We start from the raw sequence: 27,044 nt of genomic DNA, 5'->3' as shown, positions 1-27,044 counted from the left end.
CCTCTAAGCCAGCACCTCCCCTCGTTCAGCACCCCTGTTCAGACTGACAGAAATTTCTGTGGCATTAAATAAGAGGAAGACAAAACCCATTGTTTTTGGTCTTTGCCACAAATTCCGCTCCCTAGCCACTTACTCCTTGCCTCTTCCTGGGCACTGAAGTGCAAACAGATTCTGCAGCCTTTACACTGTGCCAAGTGTCAACCTTTTGTGTGTTTCACTACTTTTTCGAGCTCTGTAACATAAATGAGGAAGAGTGGGCCATTTGGCCCTTTGTGCCTGCACTAACCTTTGATAAGAATCATTCAGGGCTGGTCTGCTTGATCACCTAAACTTCCAATTACCTGGTCACCCTTGATGCTCTTTGTCTTCAACCAAGAACCCATCCAACTCATCCTTAAAGAAATTCAATGACCCAGCCTTCACTGCTCTCTGGAGAACAAAATTTTCCAGACTAATGACTTTCTGGGAGTAAAAAGATTCTCATGTCAATCTTAAATGGGAAAGACTTACTTTTGAACTGAGTCTCCTGATTCCGGACCCTCCCACAGAGGGAACCATCCTCTCAGCATCCACCCTAGCTAGTCCTATTGGGATATTTTATGTTTCAATAAGATCACTCGTCAGTCTTCTAAACTATACCAGACCTATTCAAACGGTCTACTGTTCATCATAAGATAACCCCTTGATCCCAAGGAATTAGTTGAGTGAATTGTCTCTGAACTCTCTAACACAATGACTCCTTCTCCAGGGAAGGAGGCCAAACCTGGATGCTCTACTCCAGATGTTCTTGTATCAATTTCCTGTACGACTGTCAAAGCTTCCCTTCTTTTATATCCCAATCCCCATACAATAAATAAAATACCAAAGAGCTGCAGTCGCTGGAAATCAAACAAAATCAGAAATTGTTGGAAAAACTCAGCAGGTCTGGCAGCATTTGTGAAGAGAAAGCAGAGTTAACGTTTTGGGTCCAAAGCCCCCCTTCAGAATAAATAACACCATTCCATTTACCATCTTAATTACTTACTGTATCTTATGATTTATGCATCAGAGCACCCAGACCCCACCGTACCAGAGTTTAACAAACTTTCTCCATTTAAACAATGGCTGAACATACCATCACTGCAGCTGCAGAAGGTACACTAACCATACATGGCTGCAATGTGAGAGACATAGTGCCAGCAATACTGCCTGTAGTTGCTCACATTAACAATCAACATTTTGGATGCTTTTTGATCACTGCACCATTTGTCACTTAGCCCAGCATTAGAGTGGTGCTGGAAAAGCACAGCAGGTTCAGGTAGCATCCGAGGAGCAAGAAAATCGACATTTCAGACAAAAGCCCCCTGCTCCTCGGATGCTGCCTGACCTGCTGTGCTTTTCCAGCAGCACTCTAATCTTGACTCTAATCTCCAGCATCTGCAGTACCCGCTTCTATTTAGCTCAGCACCCCACTCCACTCTCCCTTGCTGCAGACTCTCTCTTTCTCTCTGACCCAGTGCCGACCACAGGGTCCTCACGGATCCATTCCCCAAGCGAAGCAGCAAGGTGAGTGAAGTGACAAGGGGCTTGGAGAACAGGGTAGCGAGTGAGAAGCAGCAATAATGGCCGGAGAATGTTGCTGTCTGCAGTATGGGCTTCCTTTTCCAGTGCACTGACAGGACAGTGTTAAATAATATCCTGACTTTCTATTCTTCCTGCCAAAGTGGATGAGCTGATGTTCTGCTACATTATGCTCCACCTACAAAATCTTTGGCCAATCACTCGACCTGTGTCACTGCAGAATCCTTATGCCCTCTTCACAAATTACTCTCCTTGCTAGCACCAACGTTAGGAACAAGACCCCAGCACTAATCCCTGTGGCACCATAGGGATTACAGATTGCCAACGAAAACATTACTCATTTACACCTATCTCCATCTCCATTAACTAACCAATGCTCTATCCTTGTTCGTATGTCACCTCCTACAGCACAAGCTCTTACTCTGTCCAGTAATCTTGATGTGGTGCCTACCCAAGAAGTCTTTAGCATTCCAAGTACATCACATCTAGAGGTTCCTGCACCTATATGACTTGTTGCTGCCTCAAAGTATATTAAATTACTCAAAAGGATAAAGCCAAGCTGACTCTGCCTAAATTCCTTACAATGTTCTAAAAGCTCTACTATAACCTCCTCATTAATAACATGATTCTAGTCTTTAATAAAGTGATTTGTGTTTGCTCTATGTTAATCTAGCTGACCCTGTTTTCTATCTCTTATTGATCTTGAACTGAAGTGTGACATTTGCTATTTTTAATCTGATGGGACTTTTAACCTTAGGTTTTTAAAATATTTCTATCTACCATGATTAGACAGACAGACAGACTTTTAATCAGGAAGGGAATCAAGGGTTACAGGGAAAGGTAGGGAAGTGTAGCTCAAATCAAGCACAATGCTATTGAATAGCAAAGTGGACTCGATGGGCAGAATGGCCTATTTTCCTCCTACACCTTAAAACCTAATGGTTACCACATCCTTTTTTTTTTAGGACCCTCAAGTGAAGTGGTCAATAACTTTCGATCAACCTAGAATCAAACCATTTATCTGTGGAACCCCTTTGTTTTTTTTTATTTCCACTGGGAGAGGTTTCCTTTTCTGTCCATTCTATCGAAGGCCTGTATATTCCTTCCTGTGAGCATGGGCACCCGAGGGATGGGACTGGTCGGGCATAGACGTAAACCGCAGCAGATGCAAAGTTCAAACACTTTTCAGCCCTGTGATGTCACCATATCTGCTGGGGGCTGGTAGGAGGCAGTCTTGCTCAGGTCCAAAAGTCACGTTCAATTCCCACCCCAGAGAACGGAGCGCACAATCTAGGCTTGCTTCCCATTGTGGACCTGAGAGAGAGTACTGCACTGACAGAGCTGTTTTCCTTTGGCTAAGATGTTAAAATGAGACTGTCTATCGCTCTTGGATGGATGTCAAATACTTCACTGCCACAGAGAAACAGGTCGAGACAAGATTTATTCCCAAGCCAACATCCCTAAATCTAGTCATTGTCATATTTCTATTTGTGCAAGCATGCTATGCTTTGGGGTTTGGTGAACTGCAGAACTCACAGCACAGAAATAATCCAACCAGTCCATGCCACTGAAAGTTCCATTCAAGTCTTTTCCCATCCAACTCAATCAGGATATTCCCTTTTCTCTCGTACACTTAATGAGCCTCCTTTTAATTACATCAATCACTTGCTGCGGCAATGAGTTCCACATTCCCCTGGTAAAGACGTTTCCTCTGAATGGTGAAGCATCAAGGCGGAAGACATTACTGGCTCAAAAGCCCATCTCTGGATACAAACCTACACACAATGGTTACATTTCCTTTTTACCTTGTGCACATGCGGCAGAACAGCCACAACGTGCCTGGCAAGCTCTTGACCCCCTCTTCTGAAGATGTGACAAGAAAGATGGTCTCCAGCTCGTGCCGCTGAAAATAAAAGTTATAAATTATCATTTGTGAAGGCGTTTTCTAGTCCCCATTCACCCCCATCCATCAAAATTGCCCCTCCAAGTAAATAAAGGATCACAGGAAACCTAAGAACAGGCCTAGGACATTCAGCCACTTTAGCTTGTTCTATATCAGGTCACCAGTTATCCGATCATGTTGTATATTTTGAGAATGGGAGTTGGATAGCCTAGCGATTATGCAAGGCAAAAGTGAGGACTGCAGATGGTGGAAATCAAAGTCTAGATTAGAGTGGTGCTGGAAAAGCAAAGCAGGTCAGGCAGCATCCAAGGAGCAGGAAAATCGATGTTTTGTGCAAAGGCCCTTCATCTCAAAACATCAATTTTCCTGCTCCTCGGGTGCTGCCTGACCTGCTGTGCTTTTCCAAAACCACTCTAATCCAGTGATTATGTGCTACTAGACTGGAATCTAGAGATCTTGAATCTTAGCCCCACTGAGTGAAGAAATCAGACTGAAATCAAGTGTTAAATGAGAGACAAAGCTGCTCCTTTAACAAGGTTTTTTTTTTCCCCAGAGAAGTCATAAACGACACAGACTCTGAAAGTCTGGAGGTTGAAGGGTTTTATGCCCAGTTTGTGTATAGCTAACAGATACTGCCTCATAGGCAAAAACAGTGACTGCAGATGCTGGAAACCAGATTCTGGATTAGTGGTGCTGGAAGAGCACAGCAGTTCAGGCAGCATCCGAGGAGCAGTAAAATCAACGTTTCGGGCAAAAGCCCTTCATCAGGATACTGCCTCATGCAGAAGGCTTTCAAGTTTAAAAAAAAAATCACTTGTACAATGAAAGAATGTGGCCAGTTCTCCCAGCTCAGCTTTCCTTTAGTTTGTTTTTGTTTTTAGCAGTAGTGGAAATGTTATTGGACCCAGAAGCATGTCAAAGCTGGAACTGTCTCTGACTTCTATCATGCAAGAACAAAGAAGATTTACAGCCCAGGAACAGGCCCTTTGGCATTTTAAGCTTGAGCCGATCCAAATCTACTGTCTAAACCGGACGGTCAATTCCTAAACATCTGTATCCCTCTGCTCCCCACCTACTCATGCATCCGTCCGAATGCATTTTAAATGAATCTACCGTGCCTGTCTCGATCACCACAGCTGGCAATGCGTTCCAAACACCCACCACCCTCTGTGTGAAGTCCTTGCCACGTGTATCCCCCCTTAAGCTTTCCACCTCTCATCTTGAAAGCGTGACCTCTCATTATTGAATCTTTCACCCTAAGAAAAAGCTTGTCTCTATCCACCCTGTCTATACCCTTCATGATTTTATAAACCTCAATCAGGTCCCCCCTCAATCTCCTTTTTTCTAATGAAAATAAACCTAACCTAACCTACTCAACCTCTCTTCATAGCTAGCACCTTCCATACCGGGCAACATCCTCGTAAACCTTCTCTGCACCCTCTCCAAAGCGTCCACATCCTTTTGGTAATTAGATTAGATTAGATTAGATTACAGTGTGGAAACAGGCCCTTCGGCCCAACAAGTCCACACCGACCCGCCGAAGCGAAACCCACCCATACCCCTACATTTACCCCTTATCTAACACTACGGGCAATTTAGTATGGCCAATTCACCTGACCCTGCACATCTTTGTGACTGTGGGAGGAAACCGGAGCACCCGGAGGAAACCCACGCAGACACAGGGAGAACGTGCAAACTCCACACAGTCAGTCGCCTGAGGCGGGAATTGAACCCGGGCGACCAGAACTGTACATTGTATTTTAAACGTGGCCGAACCAATGTCTTGTACAATTTTAACATGACCTGCCAGCTCTTATATTCAATACCCCATCCAATGAAGGCAAACATACTATATGCCTTCTTGACCACTCTATCCACCTGTGCAGCAAACTTCAGGGTACAATTGACCTGCACTCCCAGATCTCTCTGCCCATCAACTTTTCCCAAGGCTCTTCCGTTCATTGTATAATTCGCTCTAGAATTAGTCTTGTCTAAATGCATCACCTCACATTTGTCAGGATTCAAAACCATCTGCCACTTTTCCACCCAACTCTTCAGTCTTTCTATATCCTCCTGTATTCTCTGACAGTTCCTTATGCTTTCTGCTACTCCACCAATCTTCGTGTTTGATTTTACCTTTCACGCCAAGGGGTGTTTATGGGGATTGTTGCAAGTATCTGGAACAGCATCATTTAGTTGGGATATTTGGTTGGGTTTTTAGATAGGTTATTTGATATTTTGTTTTCTGTTCTGTGTTTCATTCAGTAACCTTGTAAATGAATTCTGTTTTGCTTAAAACTAAGTGGTTTGAACAGCTGATTCTGTCCTGGAATACCCACTTTACACCTGCTTAAAAAAACTAGCAAAAGTCAGGGTCTGGGCTACCTTCCTGAAATGTTCTGAGGGGTCTGGCCTGGTCCATAATAAATGAAAGAACTTGCAATTATTCTATTGGCTCCCAAAGTGCATTACAGCCAAAAAAAAGGACTTCCAAAAGTGGAGTCACTATTGTAGTTACAAATCACACAGCTACCAGATGAAGGAGCAGCGCTCTGAAAGCTAGTACTTCCAAACAAAGATCTCTATGACTATAACCAAGTGTTGCGTGATTTTTAACTTTGTCCAGCCCAGTCCAACACCGGAACCCTCACATTATTGTAATGTAGTTTTTGAACACAGTGAATCTTAACAGTGCTGTGATGCATTGTCAGAGAACCTACTTCATTGACGTTGGCTGAGAGATAACAGGATTGCCTTTGGAACTGGGAGGACAATTCTTTGAAGTACTGCATTGAGATCTTTTACAACCATCTGGAAGGATAACAGTCTCAATTTAATATCTTCTCCCAGAAACCTCTGACAATACAGCAGTTCCTCAGTGTTCCACTGGAGGACCAGTCAAAATATTTGTCTAAATTGGAGGAATCAGATCTGAATTCACATCCTTGAAGGCAAGAGGTGCTGCCAACAGAACCTTGGGTGATGTGTTCATTTGGCTTGTAGGTTACCACCTCAAAGGTGCAAATACTCATTAAAAGTTATGTTCACCTTCTGCGAGCTTTCGACAAAACCCAGCAATTTTGGATTTCTCAAAGGTACGATAGAGGTGAGTGAGGAGTGCTGTTCGATTAGATACCTGCGTAATATAGGAAAAAGAAAAAGGGTTAAAGAGTTCACAGAATCACAAAACAGGTCAGAGGCTAGGAATACAAGGTATTCTATCACATTCCTGATTTGTGCCTTGTAGATGGTGGACAGGTTGTGGGAAGTCAGGTGGTGAGTTTCTCACTGCAGGATTCCTCATCTCAAACCTGGTCTCTTAGCCACTTTGTTCATGTGGCAAGTCCATTTGAGTTTCTGGTCAATGGTAACTCCCAGGATGTTGACAGTGAGGGATTCAGTGATAGTAACATTGTTGAATGTCAAGGGGTGGTGGTTAGATTGCCTTTTAATAGTGATTGTCATTGCCTATCATTTGTATGGCACAAATGTTACTACTTGCCACTTGTCAGCCCAAACCTGGATATTATCCAGATCATGCTCAGTTCCAACATGGACAACTTCAGTATTTGAGTAATGAATGCGGTTAAACATTGTACAAATATCAACGAGCATCCCCACTTCTGACCTTATGATGGAGGGAAGGTCATTGAAGCAGCAGCTGTAGATGGTTGGGCCTAGAACACCACCCTGAGGAACTCCAGCAGAGATATCCTGGAGCCGACATGACTAACCTCCAACAACCATGACCATCTTCCTATGTGCCGGATATGACTGCAAAGAGCAGAGTTTCTCCCCTGATATCCACTGACTCCAATTTTGGAGCCAATTTTACAACTAACGTTGTAATGAGAACAGGAGCTGAGTGGCCCTGGCAGAACGCAAACTGGGTGTCAATGGGCAGGTTATTGCTGAGCAGGTGCTGCTTGATAGTATTGTCAATGATTCCTATTACTTTAATGTTGATTGAGTAGACCAATGGGACAATATGAAGCACTAGAAGATCTCTCTACATGCTAACACACTCCATAAATTCAATTACAGTAAAGTGTTTGAAAAATCTTGAACTCATTTTTTCCTTCGTAACAAATATGTTATACGAGAGATTAACTGTCCTGCAAATAGCTGTTCGATAACGATCAGACGATGGATTTTGGTAGTGCTGGATGAGGAATAAATGGTGCAGACCAGACAGAATGTTTCTGCTCTTCACGTCGGACAATGGGATTGTTCACATCCACCTCAGAGTACAGACAGTGGGTCTTTGCTTAATGTTATACCTGAAGGATTGCATCTCTGACAGTGCAGCACTCCTTCAATCCTCCATGAGGTTTACCAGCATTCAAGTTTTTGTGGGTCTTGGATCCACATGATTCAGCAGCGACTGGATCATGCCAGATACATCCAGTAGACCCCACTCAAGACGCTCAGGCCTGAAACTTCACAGATTTTATTCCCCCCCCCTCCTGCCTCCAAAGAGGATATACAATCTAAGTAACAGCTGGCCTCAGCATACTTCACTGAGAGAATATGGGGCAGAGGCGTCAAATGAATACTATGACAAATTACATAAGCCCTTCTTCAGGAATGAAGTTATGCCCGAAACGTCGATTCTCCTGTTCCCTGGATGCTGCCTGACCTGCTGCGCTTTTCCAGCAACACATTTCCAGCTCTGATCTCCAGCATCTGCAGACTTCACTTTCTCCTCAATAACTTCAACAGTACCCTAGTCCATGTTGCACGCAAGCCTTCTCCCACTCCTCTATCATCATCAACGAAAACATCTAAGCCTTTCTCCATCAAGTGCATATATGACTTCTCCTTAAATGATGACAGTCACATCAACTAGTCTATGTGGTAGCAATTCAATGGTAGGAGTTTGAAAACTGCAGAGGACAAGAGGGACCTTGGAATCCAACGCCAATCTACACATGGCTCAGGGAATAATCTAGACATCATTACCTTTGAGGTTCTGCTTTTCACTTTAGCCCCCAACCTCTCTCACTCCCCTTGCAGAACCTAGGGATTCAGTCCACCAGTGCTGGTGCTAATGTGGACCATGATCTCTGGATCCTCCATTCCCAATGGAAGTTATTCTCCAGCCGAGAGCAAATACCCTGAACCCTAGCACTGGGCAACAACACTCTTTGCTGAAGAGAACGGTATCAAACCTCCCCCCAATCATTGGATAAAAAAGCTCTTTTACCAATTACTTTAGTACACTGCAGTGCTCAATACTTCCACTAATGCGAGCAGTCTTTTTCTACCTACACTGTTTAGACCCCTTGTGATTTTGAATACCTCAATCAAATCTCCTCTCAATTTTCCCTTCAGGAAATGCCAGAACTTCCTCAAACTATATCTGATGGAGTCGCAGGTAGATAGGAGAGTGTTTTCTTTTATTGATCAGAGTATTGAATACAGGAGTTGGGAAGTCATGTTGTGGCTGTACAGGACATAGGTTACGCCACTGTTGGAGTATTGCGTGCAATTCTGGTCTCCTTCCTGTTGGAAAGATGTTGTGAAACTTGAAAGTGTTCAAAAAACATTTACAAGGATGTTGCCAGTGTTGGCGGATTTGAGCTATAAGGAGAGGCTGAACAGGCTGGGGTGGTTTTCCCTGGAGCGTTGGAGGCTGAGGGGTGACCATATAGAGGTTTACAAAAATTATGAGGGGCATGGATAGGGTAAATAGACAAAGTCTTTTCCCTGGGGTCGAGGAGTCCAGAACTAGAGGGTGCAGGATTAGGGTGAGAGGGGAAAGATATAAAAGAGACCAAAGGGGCAACTTTTTCACACAGAGGGTGGTACATGTATGGAATGAGCTGCCAGAGGAAGTGGTGGAGGCTGGTACAATTGCCACATTTAAGAGGCATTTGGATGGGTATATGAATAGGAAGGGTTTGGAGAGATATGGGCCAGGTGCTGGCAGGTGGGACTAGATTGGGTTAGGATATCTGGTCGGCATGGACAGGTTGGACCGAAGGGTCTGTTTCCATGCTGTACATCTCTATGACTCTATGATGAACATTATTCCCAAAATCATTCTGCTTGTACTTTTTCTCGAGTTTTTTTCACTTTTGCCAATATCTTTTCTTTCTGCATGTAGGTTTGCACGCAACACCCAAAACCTCAACCTGAGCTACAAATCTTCTCAAAACTTGCTAATCTTTTCCTTCCCTTATAACGTAGACCAGAGCAGTGCCCTGTACTTGAAATGTGGTCCTCCTCAAAAGGCCTTTATCAAGCAACTCTCACCAGAGGTCACTATGATGACAGCTTCTAACCTGGAAGTAACTGTACATGGCTTCCTCCACCAGACAGATGTTGAATGGTGTGTGCTTGTAGTTGTCAACAGCATCATACACAATCTTTACAGCCAACAGTGACATCCAATAAGCTGCAAAAGGTGAAGAATTCAAGTTATTAAGAAACCAGCCATACATGTAAAAACACAAAGTAAGAATTTCTGATAAGTAACTTAGAGTTAAGTGAGAATTGATCCTACAGAAAGGAATGTGGAGAATGTGGGAAATTAAGGAACTGGCACGTGAAGTGGACAGGTACTTTGCATCAGCCTTCACTGTGGGGGACACTAGAAACATCCTAGAGAGAAAAAAAAAAGTCAGGGAATGGAAGGGAGGGATGAATTCAGGAAAATTACAATTGCCTGAAAAGTAATACTGAGTAACTTGTAGGAGCTGTTGACTGACTGGGTCCTCACTGACTTCGTCTTAGGGTTTTAAAAGAAATGGTTATTGAGATAGTTGATGCACTGATTTTACTTTTCGAAAACTGACTAGATTTGGGTTAAGTCCCACTGGTTTTGAAATCTGTACATGTAACACTTCTGTTTAAAAATAAAGGAAACTACAAACTAGTCAGCTTAACACCTGCTAAACAAGTTGGAGCAGGCCATTTGGATAAGTTTAAGGTAATTGGGCAGAGTCACCATGATTTCACAAAAGGGAATCATTTTAAGCAAATCTACTGACGTTCTTTGAGGAAGTGACATGTGCAGTGGACAAAGGGGTAACGGACTTAGATTTCCAGAAGGCATTTGCCAAGTAATTAGATTCCCAAAAGGCAACATCAAAAACTATTCTGAAGAACATCAACTCATGTTGGCATCTTGGCACGGTAAGAATTTTGGCAGACTAACATCAAGTATATTGTAGGCACAAAAGGCTCTTTCTGGCCAGCAACACGTGGTCTGCCACAGGGATTGGTACTGGGAGCTCAACTGCTTACAATTTACATAAATGATTAGGATGAAGGGACCAAATGTATGGTAGCTAAATTCATTGATGACTGCAACAATGGGTACTTGTGAGGAACATTTAAGGAAGCTATATAGGCGAGTTCCGTGAGTGGACAAACGTCTGGCAAATGGAGTAGATATCAGCAACACTAAGCAAGCATTGGGCAGGTTGCCAATCGAAGACACAGGCAAGTCCAGCTCTGGGGTTTAGGTCCATCAAGCCTTCAATCAACACTGCAGCAGAATTTATCAATACAGAGGACAGCTTCTTCCCAAGGAGAATACCATACTGGATTGCCTTAATTGAGACAAACTCCCTGGGTTTGCAATATTGTTAAACACAGAGATAAGTTCCACATCCTTTCTGTAGGATCAATTCTCACTTTAACTCTAAGTTACTTATCAGAAACTGCTCTCTTCGTAGATTCCCTTATTGGTAGCTACCTTGTATTGAAGAAACCCCAAGCTTGGACACTCCAAGGGTATATCTGATCAATCCCTTTCATAACCTTTTTTTAAGACCTCTGTTACAGAGAAGAGAGAAATATACTCAGATGCAGTACAGTACCATCCTTGTAACTTTCTCCAGTGGAACTGGCTTGGAGCATGTCCTCGAATGGTGTAAATTTCCAAACTCTCTGGATAAAGTGGAAAGCAATAGAGGAAATAATGGAAGGTGGGTCGGTGTCTTGCCCTTGCACACACATGCATGTAACCCACCCCACAGAAGCCCATACTTCCTAAAACTAAGATTCCTGTTCACTCACCAGATCCCTCATCTCCGATCAGGTGACCCCAGCCTCCACATCCGATCACCGAGCCATCCGGATTGACAAGCTTGCAGTTGGAACCGGTTCCTGAGATCAATACAATTCCACCTGGTGTGCGAGTGTGCGCGTTTTTTGGCAGGCAGCAGCGGGGGGTGGGGGGGGGGGGGGGGGGGGGGTTACAGAAAAACAGGTAACGTTAGGCTCTGATGCAGAGGGGTTACCTTTGGCAGCACATCTTACAAGAGAGTACTGACAGTCTACAAAGCAAATCCCAGCTCGCCCAAGCAGTTTGTACATTGATACTTTAATCAAAAAAGAGTGATTCCATCAGAAGATGAGGACACACATTCACACATCTGAGCAAAGGTTATAGTGCAACAAGGTCAAACAGTGGCTCAATTACACTAGCACAATTTGAGCACCATTTATCAGATAACCCAAAGGCATTTTATGCGTATGTGAGAAACATGAGAATGACGATAACGAGGGTAGGTCCAATCAAGGACAGTAGTGGGAGACTGTGTATTGAGTCGGAAGAGATAGGAGAGGTCTTGAATGAGTACTTTTCTTCAGTATTTACGAATGAGAGGAACCGTATTGTTGAAGAGTGTGAAACGGACTGGTAAGCTGGAGGAGATACATGTTAGGAAGGAAGATGTGTTGGACATTTTGAACAACTTGAGGATAGACAAGTCCCCCGGGCCTGATGGGATATATCCTAGGATTATGTGGGAAGCAAGAGAGGAAATTGCAGTACCGTTGGCAATGATCTTTTCATCTTCACTGTCAACGGGGGTGGTACCAGGGGACTGGAGAGTGGCGAATGTTGTGCCCCTGTTCAAAAAAAGGGAATAGGGATAACCCCGGGAATTACAGGCCAGTTAGTCTTACTTCGGTGGTAGGTAAAGTAATGGAAAGGGTACTGAGGGATAGGATTTATGAGTATCTGGAAAGGCACTGCTTGATTAGGGACAGCCAGCACGGATTTGTGAAGGGTAGGTCTTGCCTTACAAGTCTGATTGAATTCTTTGAGGAGGTGACCAAGCATGTGGATGAGGGTAGAGCAGTGGATGTAGTATACATGGATTTTAGTAAGGCATTTGATAAGGTTCCCCATGGGAGGCTTATGCGGAAAGTCAGGAGGCATCGGATAGAGGGAAATTTGGCCAATTGGATAGAAAACTGGCTAACCGGTCGAAGTCAGAGAGTGGTGGTAGATGGTAAATATTCAGCCTGGAGCCCAGTTACAAGTGGAGTTCCGCAGGGATCAGTTCTGGGTCCTCTGCTGTTCGTAATTTTTATTAATGACTTGGATGAGGGAGTCGAAGGGTGGGTCAGTAAATTTGCAGATGATACGAAGATTGGTGGAGTTGTGGATAGTGAGGAGGGCTCTTGTCGGCTGCAAAGGGACTTGGATATGATGCAGAGCTGGGCTGAGGAGTGGCAGATGGAGTTCAACCCTGCCAAGTGTGAGGTTGTCCATTTTGGAAGGACAAATAAGAATGCGGAATACAGGGTTAACGGTAGGGTTCCTAGTAAGGTGGAGGAGCAGAGAGATCTTGGGGTCTATGTTCATAGGTCTTTGAAAGTTGCCACTCAGGTGGATAGAGCTTGTAAGACGACCTATGGTGTATTAGCGTTCATTAGCAGAGGGATTGAATTCAAGAGTCGTGAAGTGATGTTGCAGCTGTACAGACTTTGGTTCGGCCACATTTGGAGTACTGTGTGCAGTTCTGGTCGCCTCACTTTAGGAAAGATGTGGAAACTTTGGAGAGGGTGCAGAGAAGATTTACCAGGATGTTGCCTGGAATGGAGAATAGGTCGTACGAGGATAGGTTGAGAGTGCTAGGCCTTTTCTCATTGGAAAGGCGAAGGATGAGGGGTGACTTGATAGAGGTTTATAAGATGATCAGAGGAATAGATAGAGTAGACAGTCAGAAACTTTTTCCCCGGGTACAACAGAGTGTTACAAGGGGACATAAATTTAAGGTGAAGGGTGGAACGTATAGGGGAGATGTCAGGGGTGGGTTCTTTACCCAGAGAGTGGTGGGGGCATGGAATGCGCTGCCTGTGGGAGTGGTAGAGTCAGAATCTTTGGTGACCTTTAAGCGGCAATTGGATAGGTACATGGATGGGTGCTTAAGCTAGGACAAATGTTCGGCACAACATCGTGGGTCGAAGGGCCTGTTCTGTGCTGTATTGTTCTATGTTCTAGATGTCACTATTGTTCATGCTAGGGAAAAAGCAACTTGCATTTTTCTGGGAATATCAGGAACATTGAATTGAATAATTATTATTATTGCTTCGAGCCAGTTCCAACCTTTACTTAGGCGATGCTTGTTCATCTATCTCAATGCCACCTTTTCCAGATTATCCTGATTTGCCTTAATGTCATTAGTTTCCAGAAATCTATCAATTGCCAACTTGTATCTGATCAACAGGAGCGTCTGGGCAAGAAGATTCCAATGACTTACCACCCTCTGTGAAGAAAATTCCCTTTATCTCTGCCCGTAGTGTTAGGTGCATTAGTCAGAGGGAAATGGGACTGGGTGGGTTACTCTTCGCAGAGTCGGTGTGGACTGGTTAGGCTAAAGGGCCTGTTTCTACACTGTAGGGAATCGAATATCAGTCTTCAACGACCTTCCCCGGTTATAGAATCACTAAGCAGGAGGAAAATCTTATCTAAATTAACCCAGTCATTTCTTGCAAGGATTTTCTATGTTTCAATGAGATCACCTCATTCTTTGAAGTGCCAGAGAATACTGACCCAGTTTCCTTCTCTCTCCTCAGAATATAATCCAGCCACCCCAGGGATTAACCTGGTGAACCTCCATTGCACTCCCTCGAAGGAGACTAAAACTGAACCACAATACTCCAGTTTCATCGACATTCTACATAATTAAAGCATGACATCTTTGCATCTGTACTCAAAACCCCATTGATGGTCAACATTCCAGTTGCCTTCCTGATTGCTTGCTGTACTTGCATGTTAATCTTGAGTTACCCATAGACAAGGACACCCAGGTCCTTTTGAATACTTGCACTTCCCAAACCTGTTAAGCTTATCCAAAACTTCCTGACCTCTCATTGCATCTTCCTTGACTTGCAAGTTTAAAAATATTACAATTGGTCTCAATATCCAACTCATTTATATAGACTGCAAAGAGCAGTACACCTAATAAATGATCTTTGTGGTACCTCACACTAACAGCATGCCACCGAGGATGATCCATTTATTCCACCTTGCTGTTTATTAACCAATTCTCAACGTATACCAGTCCATTCTCCCCAATCACTGCTGCTCTATTTCCATTTACAATATCATGTGCAGGATCTTACAAAAATCCACCTTAAAATCCAACTGCCATCACAACCGCTGGTTCCCCTTAGTCTATTCTACAAGTAATGCCTCAAAAAGCTCCAGGTTCATCAAGCACTATGTTACTGCACTAACAATCCAGAGAACACGAGTTTATATCTCAGCACGATGGCTTGAGAATTTGAATGCTGGGAAATGAAAAGCTGGTGCTTGTAAAATTGATTGAGATTCATAATAAGGTCAAGTTCTTGCTTGGGAAGGAAAAAAAACAGCTGTCCCAACTCCAACTGGGCCCATGTGGAACTCCAGTCTTGGGAGTTTTTGAGGATGTTATTTATAGCATAGGTAAAGGAAACACAGTGGATGTAGTGTACTACTAACGTCAATGGTATAGTAACCAAGAGGAGTGTGGGGTGCTGGAAAAGTACAGTAGGTCAGGCAACATCTGAGGAGGAGAATCAACATTTTCGGCAAAAGTCCTTCACCATTCCTGATGCTGCCTGACCTGTTGCGCTTTTCCAGCACCACACTTTCAACTCTGACCTCCAATATCTGTAGTTCTCACCTTCTCCTCGAGAAGCCCAGGCTAATGACCTGGAAACACACATTCAATTCCCAGCATGCAGGCTGGTGGAATATCAGTTCAATTCAATCGGGAGGAGGTGGCGTAGTTGTAATGTCATTAGACCAGTGATACACGCCCCAGGCTAATGTCCCAAGGACATGGGTTCAAGTCTGCGTAGAGTTTGCACATTCTCCCCGTGTCTGCGTGGGTTTCCTCCAGGTGCTCCGGTTTCCTCCCACAGTCCAAAGATGTGCAGGTCAGGTGAATTGACTGTGCTAAATTACCTATAGTGTTCAGGGATATGTAGGTTAGGTGCATTGGTCATGGGAAATGTAGAGTAATAAGGTAGGGGAATGGGTATGGATTGGATAATCTTTGGAGGGTTGGTGTGGATCTGTTGGGCAGAACGGCCTGCAGTGATTCTATGATTCTAAATCCAGGATGACAGATGGCAAAATATGAATCCAATTTAAAAATAAATTTAATGCGATCAATGCTGACCATCACAAAAACCAGCTGGCTCACTAAGCAAATCTTACTGGCCTACACGTGACTCCACAGTCTCACGTAATTGACTTAAATACCCTCTGAAATAGCCTAGCAAGCCATTCTGTTCAAAATGGCTTATGCCCAAAATGTCGATTCTCCTGCTCCTTGGATGCTGCCTGACCCAGTGCTTTCCCAGCAACGCACTCTCGACTCAGATCTCCAGCATCTGCAGTCCTCACTTTCTCCCAATTAAGAATGGGGACAAGGGCAGGGGTGACCCCATGAAAGAATAACTAAGATGAACTACTTTCACTGGGGATTCTAGAACTGAGTCTGAGAATTAGGGCCAGACCATTCAGGAGAGATGATAGGAAGGACCTCAAAACACAAAGGGTGGTAGATATTAGGAACTCACTTCTACAAATGACTGTGGATACTGGACAGGTTGTTGATTTTAAATCTGACATAGCTAAGCTTTTGTTAAGCAAGGTATTGAGGGATATAGGCCAAAGGAAGGTATATGGATTAGGCCACAGGTCAACCATGACTTCACTAAATGGTGGAACAGACTCGAGGGGTTGAATGGCCTACTCAAGTTCCTACCTTTGAATTGGGAGCTGTGATTTGCAAGGCCCTTCTTGGGGCAATTAGGAGTGATCAATAAATGCTAGCCTCCTCAAGCAGGGGCACATTGACAGGACAGAGGAGAGAACTGGGTGAAAGAGAAAGCTTTCCATCGCTCACAATTCAACTTCAAGAACTTCAACAGAAAATCAAAACCTTGCCTACACTACAGAGCCTTACCTGTGTCTGTGGCTGTCGATATGCCACCTAAAGCATCGGTAGTGACACAATAGTTCTCACTCAGGTTTGGGAATCTTTCCTTCAGCAGTTGGACCAGTGCTCTGATTGCTTCATCCTGCTCCCCTCCACTTAGAGTCAACCCCTGAGAAAGCACAAAGATGAAGCCCGTTAACTCAGGACAAACACCCACGGTTTGCTCACAAGGGACACTGAGCCCAAGAACGAGCTTTTTACTGAGATTACTTACTTAGTGTGGAAACAGGCCCTTCGGCCCAACAAGTCCACACCGACCCACCGAAGCGCAATCCACCCAGACCCAGACACATTCCCCTACATTTACCCTTTCACCTAACACTACGGGCAATTTAGCACGGCCAATTCACCTGACCTGCACATCTTTGGACTGTGGGAGGAAACCGGAGCACCCGAAGGAAACCCACGCAGACACGGGGAGAATGTGCAAACGCCACACAGAGAGTCGCCTGTGGCGGGAATTGAACCCGGGTCTCTGGCACTGTGAGGCAGCAGTGCTAACCACTGTGCCACCGTGCCAATAGCCATTTATTGTCACTCATCTTTATGAGTGAGATGTGCATAAGTCGCCACAGTTTGGCGCAATTTTAATTACAGAAATTATTTTTAAAAATTGAGACAAAGTTAGCCTTTTGCTCCCTCCATGGCTGCTAGGTTTATGGAGACGCTATGGGATTCCGCCCCCAAAGCTGACCGAGGCCCCCAAAACAAAGATTTCTGAACCAGACCCACCATGCTGCCACAGCCAGGAGAAAGGGACCAGACCCACCAACAACCTGGCCAAAAGTCTTGTCAAGTAGGTGGATTTAAAAGCTAGTCTTAAAGGGGAAGGGATGGTGGAGGGGCAAAGGGGTTCGGGAATCCCATTATATGGAAACAGGCCATTTGGCCCAACAAGTCCACACTGGCCCTCTGAAGAGTATCCCACCCAGACCCATTCCCCTACCCTATTACTCCAAACTTCCCCTGACTAATGCACCTAGCCTACACATCCCTGAACACTATGGGCAATTTAATATGGCCAATTCACCTAACCTGCATATTTTTGGACTGAGGAGGAAACCGGAGCACCCGGAGGAAACCCATGCAGACACGGGAGAATGTGCAAACTCAACACAGACAGTCACGCGAGACTGGAATCGAACCTGGGTCCTTGACACAGACAACAATGCTAAGCACTGAACCACTGTGCCACCCAAAGGGAAGGGGAGGTAGAGGGGCACAGGGATTCAGGAAGGGAGGCTAGTTGTATTATTGCTAGACTATAAACCCAGATTTCCCAGATAATGTTCTGGGACGTGAGGCTCGAATCCGGCCATAGAAGATGGTGGAATTTGAATTCAACAAAGATCCGGAATTAAGTATCTGACAATGACCATTGTCAATTTTCAGGAAAATCCCATCTGGTTGACTATGCCTTTTTAAAATATTCGTTTGTGGGATGTGGGTGTCACTGGCTGGGCCACATTTATTGCCCGCCCCTAGTTGCCCTTGAGAAGGTGGTGGCGAGTTGCCTTCTTGAACCACTGCAGTCCACCTGGTGCAGGTAGACCCACAATGCCCTTAGAAAGGATACGCCAGGATTTTGACCCAGTGACAGTGAAGGAACAGCAATATATTTCCAAGTTAGGAGGGTGGGGAACTCGAAGGTGGTGTTCCCATGTAACCTTTCCTGGTCTAGTCTATTGGTGACTCCAGACCCATACCAATGTGGTTGACTATAAACTGCCCCTGAGCAATTAGGGGAGGGCAATAAATACTGGCCTGACTAGTAACTACCCAAATTCTGTGAATAAGTATTACAAAAAGAGGCAAAAAGATTCAGGGAGGAAATCCAAGTCATGAGATCAAGTGAGCTACCAACCAGTCACAATGCTAAAGGGTTTGCGAAGGACTCTGGTTTCAAAAAGGTCTGGGTTAAAGGCCTATTGTAAGGACTTGAATACCAAACCTAGGCTGTGGTAGTAAGGCTGTTGTAGTACTTTCAAGGATGGACTTGCGTTCCCACCCCACCTGGTGGATATAAAGTTAAAAATCACACAACACTAAGTTTAGTCCAACAGGTTTAATTGGAAGCACTAGCTTTCGGAGCGCCGCTCCTTCAGGTGGATATAAAGAATGCAGCAACTCATGTTCAAAGACGAGCAGAGGAATTCTTTAGAATATAGAGCAAATCTGAACTAAACATCACAAAAACAAATGATCCTGTTGAGGTATTTAATGGTGACAGAGAGATTAAACAGCAAGGAATGGCTTCCATAAAGAAGAATTAATTTTCTCTGGAGGGGGCTAAGGATGAGAGCTCACTGTATGAAAGGGTGGGAGCAGCAGCAACTCATGCCCCTCCACTCATTTACTCTCTTCCTCTTTCTGCGTATTCTTCCCCCTTCCAAAATCCACAGTCTCTATCGCCTCCCACAACACCATACCTCTCTCTCCACATTCCCCCTTCCCCACAGTCCGTATCTTTGTTTCTATTCCTCACAGCTGAAAAAGTGTTGCTGGAAAAGTGCAGCAGGTCAGGCAGCATCCAAAGAACAGGAGAATCGACGTTTCGGGCATAAGATCTCCAGCATCTGCAGTCCTCACTTTCTATTCCTTACAGCCCATCTCCCTGTTCTCCCTGGGTTTCCTCCCACTACCTCCCTGGGTTTCCTCCCACTACCTCCCTGGGCTCCCTCCCTTCCTTAGTCCATCTCCATGTGCCCCCAACAACTCCCCCCACCCTTCCACCCACAACTACCACCACCACCACTGGCTCCTCTTCCCCCACTCACCTCTTCTTTCTCTATGTCAGATCATGATTTGCCTGTATAGCAAAACTACTTTTCTTAGTTCGGAGGTGCCAGTGTTGGACTGGGGTGTACAAAGTTAAAAATCACAACACCAGGTTATAGTCCAACAAGTTTATTTGGAAGCACTAGCTTTTGAGACGCTCCACAACAACCTCAAGAGGAGGCAGCATCTCAAAAGCTAGTGCTTCCTGTTATAAAAGGTAGAAGAGTGTAAAGGATTTAACACAGAGTGCTGGAGAATTTACAATGTAACATTTGGTCCAGCAGCTAGCATAGGCCAAGTTGCTATGAGACTAAAACAAATTAGAATTCGGCCAGTTTAAATTATACCCAAAATACCAACCTCCAATCAAGTTTGAATTTAGTACATTGAACTTTGGGGTATAAGACTGGGAAAAATTGAATAGTTGTGGGGAGAACTGCCAAGCCCCCATCATGTACAGACTGCCTGAAAAATAGCTCTCTTAAAAGGTACCTTTGTCGATCAGTGACCTGTGAAACAGAAATCCCAAAAGAAGAAAATCTACAGAGGAAGATACAAAGGGAAGATTCGACAGCTGCCTGATTTTGAAATTTGAATTTTTGGTAAATCATACCTTATTAAGAAATAAACTTGTTAATTTTTACTTTAAATTGTTCTTGGTAGCTTGAATTTTCACAGATTATTGCGTGGGATAAATCTTTTGTGTTGCTGGTTCAAATTAAGCAGAGGGATTTACCCGTGACATAACATTCCAAATAAATCTGTTGGACTACCACCTGACGCTGTGTGATTTTTAATGCGGTACATATAACAATTACAAATCAAACTGAAATCTCTCAACTCGCCCCAAACACTCCACCCCTTTTCCAACACCTTCCTGTCTTCCCTTTGGCAGAACTGATTGCAACACTCCAGCTGAGGTTGATCTAGATTTAACATGATCATCAAGGAAGGAAGGAAAAGGCCAAGAACAGAACACAACCAGATCAGAGGAACTGAGCCTATGCACTCACCATCTCTCCTTTCTCACGTCACTGTTCATCTCTTCTGTCCAACTTTTTTCAGTCCGATCTATTGTGCAGCCTCTTTCCCTAAACCTATGCCCTCTAGTTCTGGCCTCCCCCCAGGGAAAAGACTTTGCCTATTTATCCTATCCACGCCCCTCATGATTTATAAACCTCTAAGGTCAGCCATCAGCCTCCGACACTCCAGGGAAAACAGCCCTAGCCTATTTAGCTTCTCCCTAGAGCTCAAATAGTCCAACCCTGGCAACATCCTTGTAAGTCTTTTCTGAACCCTTTCAAGTTTCAGAACATCCTTCCAATAGGAAGGAGACCAGAATCGCACGCAGTATTCCAACAGTGGCCTAACCAATGTCCTGTACATCCGTATAATGACCTCCCAACTCCTGTACTCAATAATCTGACCAATAAAGGAAAGCATACCAAACGCCTTCTTCACTATCCTATCTACCTGTGACTACGCCAGAGGAAGTGGTGGAGGCTAGTATAATTGCAACATTTAAAAGGCATCTGGATGGGTATATGAATAGGAAGGGTTTGGAGGGATATGGGCCAGGTGCTGGCAGGTGGGACTAGAGTGGGTTAGGTTACCTGGTCGGCATGGACGTGTTGGGCCGAAGGGTTGGTTTCTATGCTGTACATCTCTACGACTCTCGCACTTTCAACCAGAGACAAGACACTCCACATGGGCTTATTAGCAAATTCCAAAGGGCTCAGCAATGATCCAAAGACAAGTGTAGGTCAATACTGTTTTACATCACATACGTAATAAATGAAAGACTGCTGCAGAGAATGTACTCCTAATGTCTTCATGGAATTACAGCTTCCGGTAACAGCGCTGTCTGCCCTTCCTACAACCAGGCAATAACAAACTGACTGGGACCTTCACAGTGTCTTTTCCTGTACAGAGTCATCATCATTTCGCAATGTTAGGTACCACAAGCATCTATTTTGTAACAGGAAAAGTAGCTTCCTGAGAAGGAATAGGTTAACACGGCATTCACTTTAACACGCGAGACTAGAGAGAAAGAGTGTGAAATCTGCAGCTTGGAAGTACACACCACACTAATGCAGAATGAAGGGGCCAGCGTGTGCAGGGACAGAAACAGATCTGCCATGATCTTATCAAATAAAGGGGCAGGCTTGATGGGCCAAATAGCCTACTTCTCCTGATAATTATATGCTTGCACGTACGTTTAATTTGACTATGATCAGACAACGTCCCTTCCTTGTACTCTGAGCAGTACTGAGGATCCCGGATTAGTGTCAGATAGGCGTAAAGCTCTAAGAACTTTACCTACCAAAGACTTGAGAGGTACTTTAGGATCTGCGCCGGCTGCCTTCTTAGCATCCAGGATCATATTGTTAATGCTTTCCAAACATTTATCCAGCCCAACCAGCTGCAGAGAATGAAACAAACACCAACGTCCAGTCAAAACAGAAGATGACAAACCAGTGAACTAACCAAGCATGCTCATCACCCCACAACGCACTCCCACCAATCTACCGCCATTCAACTGCCCTCCATGCCCTACCTCAGATAGCCACTTGGGACTGGCAGGGACAGCAAACAGAAGTAATTCATTCACAGGTAATGGGTATCACTGGCCAGGCCTGGATTTGTCCCTCTTGTGGTGCAGTGGTAATATCCCTACCTTTGCACCAGGAGGCTCTGGTTCAAGTCCCACCTGTTCCAGAGATGCTAATAACATCTTTGAATAGGTTGATTAGAAAATTTTTTTTCTAAACTATCCATCCCCAATTGTCCAGAGACCAGTGAAGAGTTAACCACATCGCTGAGAGTCTCGCATTACATGTAGGCTAAACCAGGTAAGGTTTGCTGACTTCCTTCCCTAAAGGACATTGTGGAGGTGAGTACAATTGCAACATTTAACAGGCATCTGGATGGGTGTAATAAATAAGAAGGTTTGGAGGGATATGGGCCGGGAGTCAGCAGGTGGGACTAGATTTGGGTTGGGATATCTGATCGAGGTGTACAAAATTATGAGTGGACTAAATAGAGTCAATAGCCAGAAACTTTTCCCCAGGGCAGGATTGACTGGTACGAGAAGCCATAGTTTGAAGATATTAGGAGGAAGGTATAAAAGGAGATGTCAGAGGTAGGTTCTTTACGCAGAGAGTTATGAATGCGTGGAATGTGGTGGTAGAAGCAGAGTCCTTGGGGACATTTAAGCAACTGCTGGACATGCACATAAATAGCAGTGAGTTGAGGAATGTGTAAGTTACTATATTTTACATTAGGATTAAATCTTGGCACAACATCGTAGGCCAAAGGGCCTGCTCTGTGCTGTACTTTTCTATATTCTATGTTCTATATCTGATTGGCACGGACGAGTTGGACCGTAGGGTCTGCTTCCGTGCTGTACGTCTCTATGACTCTCGTGAACCAGGGAGATTTCTCCCCATAGTCAACAATGGTTTCATGATCATAATTCTTAAATTTCAGATATCTATTGAACTCAATTTCAATAAATTGCCACCTACCCTAGCAGGATTTGAACCCAGCTCCCCAGAACATTACCTTGGTCTCTGGAATAAAACCTTGTGATAATACCACTAAGCCACTATCTCCGTCAGAAACTCTGAAGCAAACTCTGCTAGTCCAGGAATCTCTCAAGGTGATTTACACGTTGGGTCCGTGATTAAGAAAGCAAATGTAATGTTGTCACTTATCTCAAGAAGGTTGGAATATAAAAGCAGCGAGCAGCGATGTGCTTCTGAGACTTTATAAAGCTCTAGTTAGGCCCCATTTAGAATACTGTGTCCAACTTTAGGCCTCACACCTCAGGAAACACATACAGGTACTGGAGCGTGTCCAGTAGAGATTCACACAGATGATCCCTGGAATGGTAGGCCTAACATACGATGATCGGCTAAGGGTCCTGGGATTGCATTCAGAGTTTAGAAAGTTGAGGGGAGATCTAATAGAAACTTACAAGATAATGCATGGCTTAGAAAGAGTGGATGCTGGGAAGTTGTTTCCATTAGGTGGGGAGACTAGGACCCTTGGGCACACCCTCAAAATTAGAGTGGGTCAATTTAGAACAGAAATGAGACGACATTTCTTCAGGCCAGAGTGTGGTGGGCCTGTGGAATTCATTGCCACGGAGCACAGTGGAGGCCGGGACATTGGGTGTCTTCAAGGCAGAGATTGATAAATTCTTGATCTGGCAAGGAATTAAGGACCAAGGGGAGAGTGTAGCTAAGTGGAATTGAAACACCCATCAGCCATGATTAAATTGCGGAGTGGACTCGATGGGCCGAATGGCCTTGCTACCACTCCTATGTCTTATGGTCGTATGAACTGTGCCTAAGATGGTAATCAAATGAAAATCAAATCGATGTATTTCAGAAAGTAATGTTTTGGGATAAAGATTGAGAAAAATTTGTGACAGAATTGTGGCTAGGTTAATAATCTTGAGGGGGTTAGCAAAGCAGATTTCTTGCCTCATCTGGGTCTAAAAAAAAAGCATTAGCAATGATAATAAAAGCACTGTTGATGCTGGAGGATACTTTTTTTTTTAAACAAAGTACTGGAGTTAGTCAGAAGCTCTGGCATTGCCTGTGGAGAGAACACCAGAACAACGGCTCTTCAGAACCAGGATTGGAAGAAAGGTCAGAGTTGGTTCTTTACTCTTGAAGAAACTAACTGGAGCATTCCTTACCCAGTGGTTGGTGGCTGGTCCATCGACCTTGGCTTTGATCGTCCCATCCTCAGCAATCAACACCACATTTGAGCTAGTTGCTCCTCTAACAGGGGAAGGAACATAAATTTATTTTTGAATATACAATAAGTCTAGCTTTTTGACACTGGTCCATTTTCTTCCAACACTTTTTGTTATCCATATAAATGATTTGGATATGAATATAGGAGGTGTGATTGTTTGTAGATGATGCCAAAATTGATGGTGTAGCAAGCAGTGAAGGTTAACTCAGTCAAAGGGACCTCAGATGAGCAGTTAGGCCAAGGAGTGGCAAATGGAGTTTAATCTAGATAAATGTGAACTGCTTCATTTTCCCAGGCCAAAGCAAGGAAGGACTTATACACTTAATGGTAAGGTCATTGGGAGTGTTGCTGAATAAAGAGACCTTGGACTGTAGGTTCACAGTTCCTTGAAAGTGGAGTCCCAGGTAGACAGGAGAGTGAAGGAGGCATTTGGCATGCCTTTCCTTTATTAGTCAGAGTATAGAAGTTGGGAGGTCATTTTGCAGCTTTACAGGACATTGATTAGGGCACTTTTGGAATACTGTGGGTAATTTTGGTCTCCCTGCCACAGGAAAGATGTTGTAAAATTTGAGAGGGTTCAGAAAAATGTACAAGGCTGTTGCCAAGGTTGGAGGGTTTGAGCTACATGGACAGGCTGAATAGACTGGGGCTGTTTACCCTGTAGCACCAAAGGCTGAGAGGTGACCTTATAGAGGTTTATAAAATCATGAGGGGCGTGGATAGGATAAATAGACAAGGTCTTTTCTCCAGGAGAGGGGAGTCCAAAACTGGAGGGCATAGGTTTCAGACAAGAGGTGGAAAAATTCAAAAGGGATTTAAGAGGCAACATTTTCACACAGAGTGGTGAGTGAATGGAATAAGCTGGCAAAGGAAGTGGTGGAGACTGGTACAATTACAACATTTAAAAGGCATCTGGATGGGTACATGAATAGGAATGATTTAGAGGGATATGGGCCAAGTCCTGGCAAATGGGACAAGATTAATTTAGGATATCTGGTCAGCATGGACAAAGTGAGCCAAAGGGTCTGTCTCCATACTACACATCCATAGGACTTCAACTCAAAGCTCACAATTCCTATAACTGCATTTTTCACTGCCTTTCAAAGTATCCCTCTTCTTTGGAGAGTTGCCTTCTCTCCTCTCCCCTTCACTCTGACTTTTGTGAAGAAATGGTGAGGTGTTTGTAAAGGAAACTGCTGAGGAAAGTCAGCTTCCCTGATAATGGGGCCAACTGCAAATAAAAGACAAATTCCTGGAACTCCTTCCTGAACACAGGTGGACTGCAGCAGTTTTGAGTAGGAAAGTTAGGAATGGGCTTGCCCACAAGGAAGGTGAGCTTAACTAAAAACAGATGTGAGAGGGGTGCATTGAATTGGGGAGGAGGTTGGCAAGGAAAGTGTTGGGGGGGGGGGGGGGGGGGGGAAGAAGAAGAGAGAGGAGAAGGAGAGGGCAAAGCGGGACGTTGGTGGGGAGGCAAGGAGAGGGGAGCAGAAGGGTAGGGGGAACAAGAAAGGAAGGGGGGCCAGGGAGAAGAGGGTAGGGGGAGGGCTGGGGAGCCAAGGAGGAGTGGGAAGCAGAAGGGGGGGTGGGCATGGAGGGGGGTGGGGTGGGGTGGGGAGTGAGAGAAGGGGATCAGCCAGAGTGCAGTGCGCTCCCGTTACCAACAACGTCCTGATGCTGAGCGCCCGCTCAGGGATCGGAGAGCCTGTTGGCTGACTGAGTCACTCACTTACCCCTCCACTCCGCCGTACAGGTGACCCATTGTCCGGCAACACCAAGCCTGATCAGCTGACAAAAGGCGGAGTAACAAATGCAAACACGTGACCGCCAGTCACATGACAATCTGAGTCACATGACTTGGAGGAGTGGTAGGAATAGGAAGTCAGGCGGAATTATCAACCAAAGGGGAAAGTCTGAGCAAAGAGATCGTTTGTTTCTTGCCACTTTCACGCTCCCTGAATATTTTGATATTTACTTTCTCCTATCCATTTATTTCCCAATCCCAAACTGCCTTTCAGAAAGGGATGATAAAGCCACCTTTTTGAACTGTTGTAGATCATTTGGTCCAGGTTCACTCAGTGCTGTTAGGAAGGGAGTTGTAGAATTTTGACTCAGTGATAGTGAAGGAATGGCGGTATTGTTCCAGGTCAGAGTAGTGTGTGATGCTGTTCGATCACCTTCTGCAATTTGTATCCAAGGCTTTATCTGTGACAGGAAGCAAAATGTGATAATATAAAACGCTGGAGATCTGAAACAAAACCCCAAATTGTTGGAGAAACTCAGCAGGTCTGGAAGCATCTATGGAGAGAAAGCATTTTGAGTCAAATGACTCTTCATCAAACCGAGAAACAAAAAAAAATCATTCTTGGGGAATTTATGACTTTTATCATTGGGGATGGGCAATGAATACTGGGCCAGCCAGTAGTGCCCATATCAGTCACAGGTGGAGTGAGGTAAGGTTGAGTTGGGCAGTGTTTGTTTTTGAACACCAATCAAATCTCCTCTTCTGCAAGGTGAACTCTTCCAATCTCTGTCTATAAAACTGAAGTTCCTCAGCCCTAGAATCAATGAAAAGAACTGTGGGAGCTGTTAATCAGAAACAAAAACAAAAGTTGCTGGAAGAGCTCAGCAGGCCTGGCAGCATCTGTGAAGAAAAGTTGAAGTCAATGTTTCAGTTCCTCTTCTGAGGAAGGGTCACCAAATCTGAAACTTTAACTTTGATTTCTCTTCACAGACGCTGCCAGGTCTGCTGAGCTTTTCTAGCAACTTCTGTTCTCACCCTAGAATTAAGA

At 44.5% G+C, this 27,044-nt stretch overlaps 1 protein-coding gene across 2 annotated transcripts in view; it reads right to left on the bottom strand.

The window, feature by feature from the left end:
- The window catches only part of nagk (N-acetylglucosamine kinase), a 30,969-nt gene extending 4,923 nt beyond the window's left edge, over positions 1-26,046 (bottom strand). Inside the window, exons 1-8 of one of the 2 annotated variants that reach the window (XM_043691501.2) lie at positions 25,986-26,046; positions 24,191-24,275; positions 21,806-21,904; positions 16,672-16,813; positions 11,492-11,602; positions 9,751-9,863; positions 6,512-6,599; positions 3,366-3,463 (exon numbers count right to left, since the gene is read on the bottom strand). In XM_043691501.2, the coding sequence (XP_043547436.1) occupies positions 3,366-3,463; positions 6,512-6,599; positions 9,751-9,863; positions 11,492-11,602; positions 16,672-16,813; positions 21,806-21,904; positions 24,191-24,275; positions 25,986-26,014 (765 nt within the window). In that variant the 5' untranslated portion in view covers positions 26,015-26,046. The remainder of the gene's footprint in view (positions 1-3,365; positions 3,464-6,511; positions 6,600-9,750; positions 9,864-11,491; positions 11,603-16,671; positions 16,814-21,805; positions 21,905-24,190; positions 24,276-25,985) is intronic. The other variant, XM_043691585.2, reaches the window with a different exon arrangement.
- Positions 26,047-27,044: the final 998 nt, after the last annotated feature.

This window comes from Chiloscyllium plagiosum, unplaced genomic scaffold (assembly GCF_037043375.1).
Source record: "Chiloscyllium plagiosum isolate Xiang-an unplaced genomic scaffold, Cpla_swu_hap1 HiC_scaffold_1, whole genome shotgun sequence".
In the NCBI taxonomy this organism is placed as follows: Eukaryota; Metazoa; Chordata; class Chondrichthyes; order Orectolobiformes; family Hemiscylliidae; genus Chiloscyllium; species Chiloscyllium plagiosum.
Note: the sequence above shows the minus strand (reverse complement) of the source record. Positions and strands in the feature narration are given on the sequence as shown.